At 39.9% G+C, this 14,994-nt stretch overlaps 1 protein-coding gene across 4 annotated transcripts in view; it reads right to left on the bottom strand.

The window, feature by feature from the left end:
- ULK4 (unc-51 like kinase 4) overlaps window positions 1-14,994 on the bottom strand; it is a 567,394-nt gene that overhangs the window by 157,693 nt on the left and 394,707 nt on the right. For all 4 annotated transcript variants that reach the window (XM_039230385.1, XM_039230386.1, XM_039230388.1 and 1 more), the window contains one exon: window positions 14,890-14,988. In XM_039230385.1, the coding sequence (XP_039086316.1) occupies window positions 14,890-14,988 (99 nt within the window). The remainder of the gene's footprint in view (window positions 1-14,889; window positions 14,989-14,994) is intronic.

Below are 14,994 nucleotides of genomic sequence, written 5' to 3'. Positions count from 1 at the left end.
TCATGCCCTCTCTCACTCTCTCTCTCAAAATAAATAAATATAAATAAATAAATAATTTTAAAAATAGATATCCTACAAATTATCTTTTCCAAAAACAAGGGGATGAAGTAGAAAACCATGACAATACAAAAACTAAAAAATTCACAAATTTAAGGAAATTAAGTGACACATTCATAAACAACCAATGGATCAAAGAAGAAATCATAAGGGAAGAAGCAAATACTTAGAGATGAAGGCAACTGAAAACACAGTATAGCAAAACTTATGAGACATAGCAAAATCAATGTTAAGGGGGAAATTTATAACTATAAATGCTTATATTAAAAAATGAAAAATATTTCAAATGAACAACCTAACTTTTAAAACTCAAGAAACTAGAAGGGAAAGAAAAAAGAAAAAGCTAAACCCAAAGATAGGAGAAGGAAGAAAACAATAACAAAAACATTAGAGCAGAGAATAAAGAATGGAAACATCGTGAAAAATCAATGAAACCAAAAGCTCAACAATAAAACATCAACAAAAGATCAACGAAATGGACAAATCTTTAGCTAGATGGACAGAATAAAAAGAGATAGGGGACTGGGATTACTAAAACCAAAAAATGAAAATGGGAATATTATAGCCAATTATACAGAATTAAAAAGGATTAGAAGACAGTACGAAGAACAACTGCAAGCCAACAAATTGGTTAACCTTGATGATGAAATGGACGAATTCCTAGAAATACAAAGCCTACCAAAGACTAAATCACAAATAAATAGAAAATGTTAACAGTACAGCTAGTAAGGAGTTTCAATCAGTAATAGAAATTCTCTTGACAAAGAAAAGCCCTGGACTTAATGGCTTCACTGGTGAATTCTATAACATTAAAAAAAAAAATCACTAATACTAATTTGTCTCAAATTTTCCCCAAAATTGAAGAAATATTTCCCAACTTGTTTTGAGAGGACAGGATCATCCTGATGCCAAAGCCAGACAAAGACACTACAATAAAACTACAGATCATATCCCCAGTAAACACTGATGCAAAAATCCTCTAAAAAAACCCCTAGCAAACCTGATTCAGCAGCATGTTAAAAGTACTAGATATCATGAACAAGCAGGATTTATGCCTGACTCTACATAAAAAAGAATGACTCTACATTAAAAAAGGGATCAATACAATCTACTCAAAGCAACCTACAGCATCAGTAAACTCCCTATCAAAATCTCAATGATGTTTTCTCTAGAAATAGAAAGCCCCCTCTACAAATTCATATGGAATCTCAAATGACTCCAAAGAGCCAAAACAATCATGAAAAAGAACAGCGAAACTGGAGGACTCACACTTCTTGATTTTTTTTTTTTAAATGTTTTATTTATTTCTAGGAGAGAGAGAGAGACAGCCTGAGCAGGGGAGGGTCAGAGAGAGAGGGAGTCACAGACCGAAACAGGCTCCAGGCTCTGAGCTGGCAGTCAGCACAGAGCCCGATGCGGTGCTCGAACCCACGAACCACGAGATCATGACCCAAGCGAAAGTCGGACGCTTAACCGACTAAGCCACCCAGGTGCCCCACACTTCTTGATTTTAAAGCTTACTATAAAACTATACAGTAGGGGCAAAAAAAAAAAAAGGGGGGGGCGACTGGGTGGCTTAGTCGGTTAAGCGTCCGACTTTCGCTTAGGTCATGATCTGGCGGTTCGTGGGTTCGGGACCCACATCGGGCTCTGTGCTGACTGCCAGCTCAGAGCCTGGAGCCTGTTTCAGTCTGTGACTCCCTCTCTCTCTGACCCTCCCCTGCTCAGGCTGTCTCTCTCTCCTAGAAATAATTAAAACATTTAAAAAAACAAAAACAAAAAAAATCCCACTATATAGTAGGGGCACCTGGGTGGCTCAGTCAGTTAAACGTCCAATTTCAGCTCAGGTCATGATCTCGCGGTCTGTGAGTATAAGATCCTCGATGGGCTCTGTGCTGACAGCTCAGAGCCTGAGGCCTGCTTCAGATCCTGTGTCTCTGCCCCTCCCCGGCTCATGCCTGTTTGTCTGTCAGTCTTCTTTCTCTCAAAAGTAAATAAACATTTAAAAAATTAGAAAAAAAAAAAACCTACAGTAATTAGTGGCACCAGGGTGGCTCAGCCAGTTAAGTGTCTGATTCTTTTTTTTTTTTTTTAATGTTTTATTTATTTCTGAGAGAGAGAGAGACAGCGTGAACAGGGGAGGTTCAGAGAGAGAGGGAGACACAGAATCTGAAGCAGGCTCCAGGCTCTGAGCTGTCAGCACAGAGCCTGACGCCGGGCTCCAAACCACGAACCAAGAGATCATGACCTGAGCGGAAGTCGGATGCTTAACCGACTGAGCCACCCAGGTGCCCTGAGTGTCTGATTCTTGATTTTGACTCAGGTCATAAACCCAAAATCATGGGACTGAATCCCTTGTTAAGCTGAGCATGGAGCTTGCTTAAGATTCTCTCTTTCCCTCTGCCCCTCTCTCCTGCTAGCACACTCTCTAAAACAAACAAACAGAAAACTACAGTTTTCCTCCAAACTACAGTACCTAAATCATTGTAGTATGGCATAAAGACTGACATAGAGACCAACAGAACATAAAGAGCCCAGAAATAAACCTCATATATATGTGTATGTGTGTATATACACATATGTATATATGTGTATGTGTGTGTGTGTGTGTGTGTGTGTGTGTGTATGTATACATACATATGTATATGGTCAAATGACGACAAGGTGCCAAAAACATCCAACGGGAAAAGGACAGTCTTTCCAACAAATGATGCTAAGGAAACTGGTATCCACTTTCAAATGAATGAAGGTGGACTTAACAAATGAACAACTCAGGAAACTACAGATGCTGGTGAGGATGTGGAGAAATGGGAATCCTCTTGCACTGCTGGTGGGAATGCAAAATGGTGCAGCCCCTCTGGAAAACAGTATGGAGGTTCCTCAAAAAATTAAAAATAGAACTACCCTACAGCCCAGTAATAGCACTACTAGGAATTTATCCAAGAGATGAATCAGAAGTGCTGATTCGTAGGGGTACATGTACCCCAATGTTTATAGCAGTGCTTTCAACAATACCCAAATTATGGAAAGAGCATAAATGCCCATCAACTGATGAATGGATCAAGAAGATGTGGGTTATATATACAATGGAATACTACCTGGCGATGAGAAAGAAAGAAATCATGCCATTTGCAGCAATGTGGATGAACTGGGAAGTATTATGCTGAGTGAAATAAGTCAGTAGGAGAAAAGACAGAGATCATATGTTTTCACTCCTATGTGAATCTTGAGAAACTTAACAGAAGACCTTGGGGGAGTGGAAGGGGAAAAAATAGTTACAAAAAGAGAGGGAAGGGAGGCAAATCATGAGAGACTCTTAAATACAGAGAACGAACTGAGGGTTGGTGGGGGGGAAGGGGAAAATGGATGATGGGCATTAAGGAAGGCACTCATTGGGATGAGTGCTGGGTGTTGTATGCAAGTGATGAACCATGGAAATCCACCCAAAAACGAAGAGCACACTTTACACACTGTATGTCAGCCAATTTGACAATAAATTATATTTTCTAAAAAGTATAAAAAAATAGATAAAATAAAATCATTATAAGTAAAAAAAAATTAAATCAAAATGATCAAAGACTTAAATTTAAGACCTAAAACTGAAATTCTTAGAAGAAACATTGGGCAAAAGTTTCACGACACTGGATTCGGCAGCAATTTCTTGGATATGACACCAAAGGCACAGGCAACAAATGAAAAATTTGCACAGGCACATTCGACTTCATGAAAATTTGGGGCATCAAAAAATATTATCAACACATTCTTTTAAGTTTATTTATTTACTTTGAGAGAGAGAGACAGAGACAGAGACAGAGACAGAGAATGAATCCCAAGCAGCCTCTGCACCATCAGTGCAGAGTCCAACATGGAGCTCGAATCCACAAACCAGGGACATCATGACCTGAGCTGAAACCAAGAGTTGGACACTTAACCAAGTGAGCCCCCTAGGTACCCCTATAACACAATTTTTAAAAAATAAACTGGGGCGCCTAGGTGACTCAGTCTGTTAAGCATCTGACTTCCATTCAGGTCATGATCTCGTGGTTTCATGGGTTTGAGGCCCGTGTAGGGCTCTGTGCTAACAGCTCAGAGCCTGGAGCCTGCTTCAGATTCTGTGTTTCCCTCTCTCTCTGCCCCTCCCCTGCTCATACTCTCTCTCTCTCTCAAAAATAAACAAACATTAAAAGAAATTAAAAATCAACTTTCAGAATGGGAGAAAGTGTTTTCAAATAACATATTTAAAATGGATCAGTATCCAGAATATATTGAGAGTTCTTAAAAAGCAACAACAAAAAGTCAACATGATTAATAAATTGAACAAAAATCTTGAACAGAAATTTCTACAAAGAAGATATTCAAGTGAAAATACACACATGAAAAGTTCAATATTACTAATAATTAGGGAAGTGCAAATCAAAACTATAATGAGATTTCATCTCACATCCATTAGGATGCCTACTGTCAACGAAACAGAAAACAACAAGCTGTTGGTTTGGATATAGAGAAATTTGAACTCTTGAATACTATTGATGGGAATGTAAAATGGAATGGCTGCATGGAAAACAGAATAGTGGCTCTTCAAAAAATTAAAAACAGATTTCTCACAGGATCTGGCAATTCCATTTCTGGGTATATAGTCAAAAGAACTGAAAGCAGAGTCTCAAAAGACATTTGTACATCCAAGTTCACAGCAGTGTTATCCACAACAACTAAAAGTTGGAAGGAATCTAAGTGTCCATTGACAGATGAATGGATAAGCAAAATGTGGGACACACACACAATAGAATATTCTTTAGCCTTAAAAAGCAAGGAAATTCTGACACATGGATGAACCCTGAGGACACTATGTTAACTGAAAGACACCAGTCACAAAATGACAAATACTGTATGACTCCATTTATGTGAGGTACTTAGAGCAGTCAAAATCAGAGAGACAGGAAGTAGAATGGTGGCGGCCAGGGCTGGGGTAAAGGAATGGGGAGTCCTTGTTTAGTGGGTATAGACCTTCAGTTTCACAAGATAAAGAGAGATGTGAAAATGGACAGTGGAGAAGGTTGTACAACACTATGAACATATTTAGAAACAGTGAGTTGTATACTAAAAAGTGGTTAACATGGTAAATTTTATGTTTATTTTACCACAATAAAAAAATTGGAAAAAATTCAAACAGCCCTTCATCCTTGGCCCAACTCACGTAGTTAGTTGTTCCCTCTCTGGGCCCGATGGCATCTATAAGCCTATTACAGGATTTTCTATATTTTACTGTGTGATGAATTTGCTCGTTTGTGGCCGTTCCTTGATCTTATGCATGATGCTTATGAAGATATATTGGAGATCCGGTATATTTTCTGAGGAGTATACTCTGGACCTCTGTAATTCAAGAATTTATTGCCAGGAAGCTGCAAGTTTATCGCTAAAACTGCTGCTCCACACTTCACTGAAAGAAAAATTGTCCTGAGGACATTACGGGAGACGAAGAGTGGAATGAGACTTTGCAGTGGGACAAACTAAAGTAGACCGGCTGTTGGCTGATGGCAAAGGGGGGGTCACTCATTCACGAGAGGGTAGTAGGAAGCTGGGAAAGGGCAGAGAAGATAGAAATTCGATGGTATGAATTCTTTTTTGCTGAGTGAGATAGGATTATACAAGGTAGAAAGGAAGGCTTAAAACCTTTTATGATTATTGAACATGTTCAATATATAAAATCTGAAATATAGAGATGGTATTTAAAAAAAAACCAGAAATTGCACGCCCTTCTACCACCCAGAGTTACCCACTGCAGGCACTGCAGAGTACGTCTGTCTTGACTACCTACTCTGCATAGTAGCAGGGGACCATAAAAATGACCGTGCAAACTGTAACCATGCAAAATGATCTTAATGAGTGGGGAAGTTACACCTATTTGATGACCTTTAAAATTTATCGAAACATTAAACACTTTCAATATCAAGTATGTGACTATAAATATGCAGAAGAATAAGCAGTAAATCTAATATTTATTGCTATGATCCAAAACATTACCAACAGCGAGAATTAAGGGTTTTGATTTTGCTTTTGCTGTTCTGAAAAACTACTTATCAAGAGTAGTTTGGTGCTTGCTGCTTTTCACCTGTAACTCAGCAGACAGAGCATCTTTTCTATGCCTTGGGCAACTGTCACACTCCTTTCTAACTGTGGCTCACCTCCCAACATTTTATCCTTTATGCTTTCACTATTGGAAAATATCTCCCAGGATTCTCTTAATGTAAAGAGCTTTGTTTGTTTTGTTTTTGCCTTTTATTTTCTTTTTGGCTGCATTGCTCCCTCTGAGACTTCATTCTTTTCTTAAATATCACTTTCCTCATTTCTGTAGATGACTTCACTTCCACTAAGTTCCTTTGGCTGCATAGCTAGAACCTCTTGACCGTGGCATCACGGTCAAGGTTCCTAGAGAGTGCTGTTCCTTCTGCAACTCCATTTACGTTAGTTTCAAATTTCCCTTCCACCAAGATCGCTTTTAGCTTCTTTGCTGCCCTTCTGTCTTTGTGACACAATTCTCTCAGTCAATTACTTGTTTTTGTAAAACGCTACATGGGTTTATCACTAGAAGACAAGAAGAAAACATAACTACATGCTTTGCTGCCTGCGTGTGAACTAAATAATAGATGCAAAGTGACCAGTTGCTGGCAGATTTTCATGTAAGTGCATGACTGATCACTGATGACGATGCACATCAATTATATACATACTGATTGGTTCACTGAAGAGTTAGCAGCAAAGTTTGTACATTACTCAATTACTCAGAGTGAATCCAACAAAGTACCTGAAAACTGAACCATCTTGGGCAGGACTGGTGTTATCTGGCTGAAATTTGTGCATATTAAAGCCCTGTGAAAGTAAGGATTGCTGGGGCGTCGGGGTGGCTCAGTCAGTTAAGCATCCAACTTCGGCTCAGGTGATAATCTCGCGGTTCATGAGTTTGAGCCCCACATTGGGCTCTGTGCTGACAACTCAGAGCCTGGAGCCTGCTTCAGATTCTGTGTCTCTCTCTCTCTCTGCCCCTCCCCCACTCATACTCTGTCTCTTGCACTCTCTCAAAAATAAATAAACTTAAAAAAAAAAGTAAGGACTGCCTCTGTGAGCATCATGGCACATAGTAATTATAAAATGATGCTAATTTAAAAAAATATATGTTTTGAATACATATAAATTTTTATGATACGTACTTTAAAATTTTTATTAGATTTTACATTAGCATACTATAATTAATATATATTCTGATATTTTCTTTAGCCTCATGTTACAAATATTTCCCCATGCTGTTAAACTTGGGAAATATATTTAAGAGCATAACAGCATTCTATATGGAAATTATTTAATTTCTAACTGAGCAAATATTACCAAAGTGTTTGATATGAAAGATAATGCTATGAGAATATCTGTTTACACTAATCATTTAGTACTTTTCTATTTTCTGTGAATAAATTTTCTAGAAGTGGAATGACGACATTAAAGAATATAAATAATTTTAAGGTTTTTGTTATGGACCTATGCATATTTTCATTTACCTCTTTGTGTCCCCAAAGTAAGCTTCTAACTTTGAAGCCTGTATTGCATTTTTAAAAATTAATTTTCTGGGGCACCTGGGTGGCTCAGTCAGTTATGCATCTGATTTTGGCTCAGGTCATGATCTCATGATTCATGGGTTTGAATCCCACATTGGGCTCCATGCTGACACTGTGGATTCTCTCTCTCTTTCTCTCTGCCCTTCTTCCACTCACACTTTCTCTCTCATTCTCTCTGAAAATAAACTTGAACATTTAATTTTCCATTATTCATAGTGTGCTTAAATACATTCAGTGTAATTAACATTGGAAATTTGAAAGTCTGTTGTGAATTGTCCACTCAGGTTTTTTGCCCACTTTTCTTCTGGGATGCCTGTCTATTTCTAGGCAATTTAAATGGCCTCTTTCTATATACATCACCTCTTTACAGACACTGCTTCAAAAACAGGTAAGTGTGGAACTCCAAAAACTGCAGGCTGTTATTGCCTTCTGGTCCATTTGTTACATAAGTGAGATGTGCAAATATAAAACCACACAATTCTGATGTATTTTTGGCTACTTCTAATAACTTTCGGAGCTGGTTATAAGAGTCCAATTACTAACACTCACTTTCCTCACCGAGGCACATAAAATGCTCAACCATTTATGATTAACCTCCTCTGTTAAAGTCAAGGCAAGTGTGCTGGGGACAGAGAATAAAGGACACCCCAAAAACCTTTATTAACTAGACTTTAGATTTTGGCATGACCCATGTCTCACAGTGCCACACTGAGTTGTTTCTGTCCTTCAAGCTTCCTCTTTTTCTTCTATTGGTCTGCCCTGTTGCACGTGACATGTTTTCATGTGAAAGTGTAACTATGTGAAAGAAGACTTGAAAAGAGGGCAATAAGAAGACGGGAGCTTGGGTAATCAGTGGGTGAGAACGATTTTCTAGAGGGGCTGCTTTCTGGCACGGGTCATGCCGCAACACATAACTGAATGCTTGCCTGCTCAACTTCGCACCAGCAGCTCTGGCGGAAAACAAAATGCTATTAAAAAAAAAACCTATCACTACACTGCAGTCACTTCAAGACAAAGGTATAAGAAGTAACGGCAGAAAATGCACCTGCAGTTTGGCAACATTTCTTTCCCACAGCTACCCACGTCCAAACACTGACTGTCAGAGTCCTGTTAGAGAAGGTAATGAGACTGAGGCTTCTATGTTGATGGCTTTATGCTCACTGTTGCTGTGGGGGCTCGAGGGCTGGGGTTTTATGTTTTGCAGTTACTCTAAGTATAGCGATTTTCCAGAAACGGAAGTCCTTGGGCAATGCTGCTTGCCCTTTGGTCTTCTTTCCTGTCAATCTAAAGTAGGGTATGGGTTATTTCAGGAATACAGGCTGCCCAATGAAGGTCGGGGTAATTCCTGCCAAGAAAGAGGTCAGCCTCTAGGGAGGAATCCAGGTGATGCGATTTTAAAGTCAGCAAGCTGGTGAGCCATCATCATTACTGGTCCTGGGAGAGGCTGGCTTAGCCAGGGCAGGAGAGCAAGGGTGCAAATGAACTTTCTGGATGAATTTGCACTTGAACCTATGTCCCACCAGACATGGTCTGTTGTTGGTTATCCTGAGGAAAAGTAGAAATATACTACCTTTTACTGCATTTGTTAGCAATTAGCTTGCTTTCCTACACAAATGTTTATCAAATCCCTCCTGTGCACCAGGCCCAAGAGCAATGCCGAAAAGAAGGGACATCTAAGCCAAGAGCTGAAAGCGGAGGAAGAGTCAGCCAAGTAGGAAGAGGAAGAGCATGTTCTAGGCAGAGGCCAGGGATATCAAGTTACATTTAAAGAAATGAGAAGAGAACACAGAGCAGGGCAAAGAGAATCAAGAGATGGCACTAGAAACTGTCAGATCATCCATGGTTTTGTAGACCTGTTAAGGAGTCGGAATTTATCCACGAATGGTGGGGGATCATTGAAAGGTTTTAGGTCAATGAGTGGGAAGATGAGGCTTGACAGACTCTTTCTCTGAAGAGAAAGCCTGCTGCCTCCACTGTGAAGAAGACAGTGGGCAGGGCATGAGCTGACAGAAATCCAGGGGAGCAGACCACCGTGGCCCTACAAGCATAGCAAGATGGTGGTGGCCTTAATGACACTGCCCATGGGAAGGCAGAGAAATGACAGTCTGAGTTTTGGTGGCTTGACGGAACAGGGCAGGATGGCAAAGGAAAAGAGTGCAAGATGACGTCTGTGTTCTTGGCTTGGGCCACTGAGGAGAAATGAATGTCATTCACTGACACAGGACACAAGAGAAACAGTTTTAAGGAGGTGATTATGGGTTTGTTTTAACCCTGTCAAAGCTGAGGTGTTTATGGTACCTCCAGTGGAGATGCCCAGTACACAGATGGGCAGTGGTGAACTGGAAAGAGAGGTATCCCTAAAATGGGGCAGTAACTCCTTAGAGCCGCTGCTTACTAGAGAACTAACAAGATGCCCAATCTCGTGGTTTTGACTCACAATTGGACGACTCAGGGCCTCTGGCCTCCATCACCATAAACCATCACCTGTATTTCAGGCTACTGGCTATGTAGGCAGCAGGCGAGAGAAAGAACAGACAAGTCCAAGTCCAGTACTATTTAAAGAGAAAAATCTACTTGGTTATTTCTTAAGAGAAAGAAATTAGGAAATGAAAAAAAGAGCTTGCCTTTTCTCCCCTATACTTTGTGGGGTACAATTTTTTAAATTGTACAGTGATATCAGAAACACAGATTGGTAAGTATCATGTTGCTACAGGCTAACATGTTGTTCCTGGGAGAATCATTAACTGCTTGGAGACAGCACAGGTGCCCACCCATCCAGAAGAGGAAGCTCATGTTCTCATGCTCGGTGAGGACCTCCACTGACCACACTGCGGACAGCCAGCTTCTCAGTGGCCAAGGAACTCATGGTTATTACAAAACATATAAACCAGGCTACATACTGGAATCTCGAATGTATGTTAAAGAAAACAATTATCTCTTGTAGGTTTGAAAATACCTATTTTAATTGAGGGAGAAGGAAGTTGTAGCATAATTTCTTATAGCAATTAGGTATCCAGTTAGTTATAAAACTCACATAGGATGTATAGCCTAGCTTTTCATTTCCTATTAAATAAAATATGCAGTCAAACAATTACCTTGCGCTATCATTTCTTCAGGACACATGGTCAATTGGCTACACCTTTTATTAGCCAGATCTTATACCATGGCCTGATTTGAGGGTTCAAAGATCCCACTGAAATTGTGAATCATGTGCAAAACTTTGCATATAAGTGAATTTACACATTTTTTCAGGGATGAGGGTCTAAAATCCTCAGATTCTCAAAGAAGTTTACACTCAAAACAGACTAAGAATCCCTGTCTTTTATCTACCTTCCACTATGACTCTCCCACAGTGTATAGTAAAAATATGGGGCATAAATTAGGGGATGACAGGTTTTCTCTTTTCTTAAGGATATGTTTACTTTAATAGGACCATTATCTGGAAAGAACCTCAAAAGCCAAGAAGTTCATCCACTTGCCTTTAGGCGAAATACCTCCAAAATTATCCATGTCAGATGAAAACTGAGAGCCTAGTTTATTTCTTCCCATGGGAAAGCAATTCCAGCACCTCATTCTGTAACCTATTACATTTTTTAACAGCCACTGTAAAATTTATCTTTGGTCTGTATATGCTCTAGTTTAGGTCCTCAATTGCCTTATTACTATTTTTCTTCACTTTATACACAGCTATAAATGTGTGTTAATCTTTTCCAGAGAAGATATATGGCAATGTTCTTGTCACAGGCCATTTTTAAAACCAATGACTCTGGTGATCAATGGGGATACACACAACACAGCTCACACGTATTAGGCAGACGTCCGGCCATATACTAGAACATAAGCGTGATCAAGTTGCCAGTAATAAGAGTTCAGAATCTCAAAGAGCTGGGGAAAATCTCTCAGATGACACATCGCAGGAAGAAGAGGCTTTCTGGCTCTTTCTGTCAGTCAGGAGCGTGAATGTGAGGCATCCGGTGGAGATCCAACCTAACTATGAGCCCAGAACGTGTGGCCTCTCAGCAACCCTCAGCTCTAGCCTGACCTGTGATTATGGTTCCGCCATCGTCCCACTGGGAGCCTGTGCTCCCCAGGCTTCCCATGGACCCTGGGCACCCAACTCCCCCTGCTTGCCTCCGTCTCGCATAGCTTTGTTTCCTGTGGTCCTCTCTACACGAATACTGGGTGCCTCAGGGCTCCCACCAACAATGACGCCCTGTTCCTCTGTTGCCTGCCCACCGGGTAGGATTCATCTGCATCCGTAAAGGTTGCTTCCTGCTTTCCCAAGGACGGTGGACCAGCTCTGACTTGGGCAACCCAGTAAACCTGTCCACTCTTCTGTGGGCTGTAAGCCTTCCCCAGTAAGGTCTGACCCACAGCCTCAGTGTCAGGGTATCTGGGGTCAAGTCTGTCCTTCCTTGAATATTCTCACTCAGCTTTAGGGTACCTTATACAGATCTTTTTAAATCTTAAGGTTACTCTTTTGTCATAGCTACTAATGTTTTATATCAAAATTCTCCTACTTAAATCACTGTATGGTTTCTGCCTTCTGATTGGACCTAACCCAGACTGATACAATCATGATGGCTTATTCTTTGACTACGTTCATGGACAGTATTTGCTAAAAGTGTGTCTTCTATTCTTATTTTTCCTTCTGGTTTAATTGTACTATGGTGAAGAATGGTCCATACAATTCTTACTTATTAGAATTTATTGATATGCTTTTAACATAAGGCATGACCAACTTTTCAAGATGTTTCTGGCAAACTGAAAAGAAGGTCTAGTTTCTGTTTCCAAGGTACAGAAACGGATATATTTCTCTTAGCTCAATTTTGTTAAAATGTTTATACAAGCATCAACAAATTTTTTCTGTGCAGAACCAGATAACATAGGCTGGTGAGCTATAAGGTCTGTGTTGTAACTCCTCAACTCTTATTAAGGTGCAAAAGCAGCCACAAACAATACATACAAAGGTCTATGTGGCTCTTTCAATAAAACTTTATCTACAAAAAATAGGCAGTGGGCCAGAGTTAGCCCACAGGCCATGGTTTACCAACCCCTACTCTACATTATTATATTTATATATTAAATTTCTTGATACTACAGTATTTTCTGGATTTCCTCTGGTGTATTTTTGTTCCTTTCTTTATATAGTCCTATGCTCTAATATTTGACACCAAAAACTTCATAGTTATTATACCTTTCTGTGGATTTTATTCCATATCATTGTAGAATCTTTTTGTTCTGTTAAAGCCTTTCTTATAGATTAAACCTTATTTTGATGTTTAGAGATTTTAGAAAGAAAATATAAAATAAGACAATAAAGTTAAGATCAAAGATAAGTTTAACAATAAATCTAACTGGAATAAATTCACCTGTTAAAAGAAAGCAAATTTGGGGCACCTGGTGGCTCAGTCGGTTAAGCGTCTGACTTTGGCTCAGGTCATGATCTCAGGGTTCGTGGGTTCAAGCCCTGCGTCGGGCTCTGTGATGACAGCTAGCTCAGACCCTGGAGACTGTTTCAGATTCTGTGTCTCCCTCTCTCTCTGACCCTCCCCTGCTCACGCTGCCTCTCTCTCTCAGAGATAAATAAAACATTTAAAAAAAATAAAAATAAAAAATAAAATAAAAGAAAGTAAATCTGAGAATGTAGCAAACACCAAAACCTGGTCTATAAGATACATGTGAAAAAGAGTGTTCTAGACGTTTTACTTATAATGGATTCTGTATTTCTTCCTTTAGATCTTCATCTGTCTTGTTTAATCTTTTTCTTTATAAATATAATTATTATCTAATATAGCATATATTGCATCAATTTATATGTATGTGTATATATACACATATTTTTAAAAATTTCATGCCGTTTTGAATCTCGTATGTAAAAGAGAGTCTGGTTTGTGTTAGTCTTTCCTCTGTTCATGGGAGCCTCATCTGTTTCCTGTCCTTAGCCTAAGAGAGAGCTGGCTGTCAGGTTCAGCCCCCAGACTCTGAGCTGAGCAGTTAGTGTTCTATTTTCCATGTAGCTTCACACAAAAGATCTTCTACACCAAAGATCCTTCCACCCTGGGGTTTGGGGTTTTCCCACACTTCATCATGAGCCCACTGCCACCTTGGTGACTGCTCTACTCCACGTATGCCATTATTTAATACAACCCAGAACTGACTTATTTTTCCCCCTCTTTTTCTTTCTCACTCCATTGAATCAAACCTTTATTTGCTGAACACAATTAAGTCTATAGAATTACTCATCCAAACTACATTGCCTTCCTTTGAAAGCCACAGAGCAGAAAAAGACAAATCCAAGAAGTTGTGAGAACTGAAGAACTGTCTGTCTCCATCTTCCCTTGGTGAAGAGTGGAGGCCACAAGAGGTAAGTTCCCTGGGGCTTCAGGGGCCCCCAGTCCTTGGATCCCCAAATCTGGAGAGGCTTTCAGGAGTTTTAATGGAATGTCACCAACCCACGTTCTGACTGAATGCTTTGTAGGAGCCATGTGTCTGGACACTGGGTCCTCTTTAAGTTTGGTTAAAACTGTTTCATTGGCCCAAACTCCAAGCTCCTTCTGGGCTCTTGTGTAGTCTTCCCTGTTTTCGCTGAACCTCACTTATCACCTAGATCTGTAGAGATTTGGGGGGAGTATTATCTAGGTCGGCATGAATACTTCTATTTTGTTTTTAAGTTTATTTTTTTTTTTTTTGAGAGAGAGCAAAAGCAGGGAGGGGTAGAAAGAGACAGAGAGAATCCCAAGCAGGCTCCACAATCAGCACAGAGCCCCCGACATGGGGTTCAAACTCACGAACTGTAAAATCATGACCTGAGCTGAAATCAAGAGTTGGACACTTAACTGACCAAGCGCGAGCTACCAAGGTGCCCTGTGTGCATGCTGCTGCACTCCTGCACAGTCCTGCATGCCAAGTACCACTCTAAAATATCTCTTTGAGAGATGCTGATAACGATTTCTTCTTCCTTCTTGGAATTCATTTCTCGAAATTTTGACCTCACATTCATCAAGATGGGTTTGAGAGATTCTGCCTTAAATATGATAAGCCATCTAGTTTTAAAATGAAGTAGCAATTTAGTGTTTCTAGGCCAAATAATCTTGTGAAATTTCTTTTTGTTCTGGCTTTGAAAACAATTAAAGTAGCATAGAAATTCAAGGCATCATGAAATTCAAATAAAATTACTACCACCCCAGGAGTGTTCTGAAAGATGTAGGAACAGGTGAACTCTTACCAGTGGAATGAGCAGGCTGATGAGGTCTGTCAGAGGTTTGCTCAGCAGCAGCAGGTCCTCCGCGGCCTGGGTGTCCCCTCCTGAGCCAGACTTCTGTGCCTTGAA

This window comes from Hyaena hyaena, unplaced genomic scaffold (assembly GCF_003009895.1).
Source record: "Hyaena hyaena isolate Hyena2069 unplaced genomic scaffold, ASM300989v1 scaffold_45, whole genome shotgun sequence".
NCBI classification, from domain to species: Eukaryota; Metazoa; Chordata; class Mammalia; order Carnivora; family Hyaenidae; genus Hyaena; species Hyaena hyaena.
The sequence above is the reverse complement of the archived record's forward strand: the minus strand, read 5'-3'. Positions and strand labels throughout refer to the sequence as shown.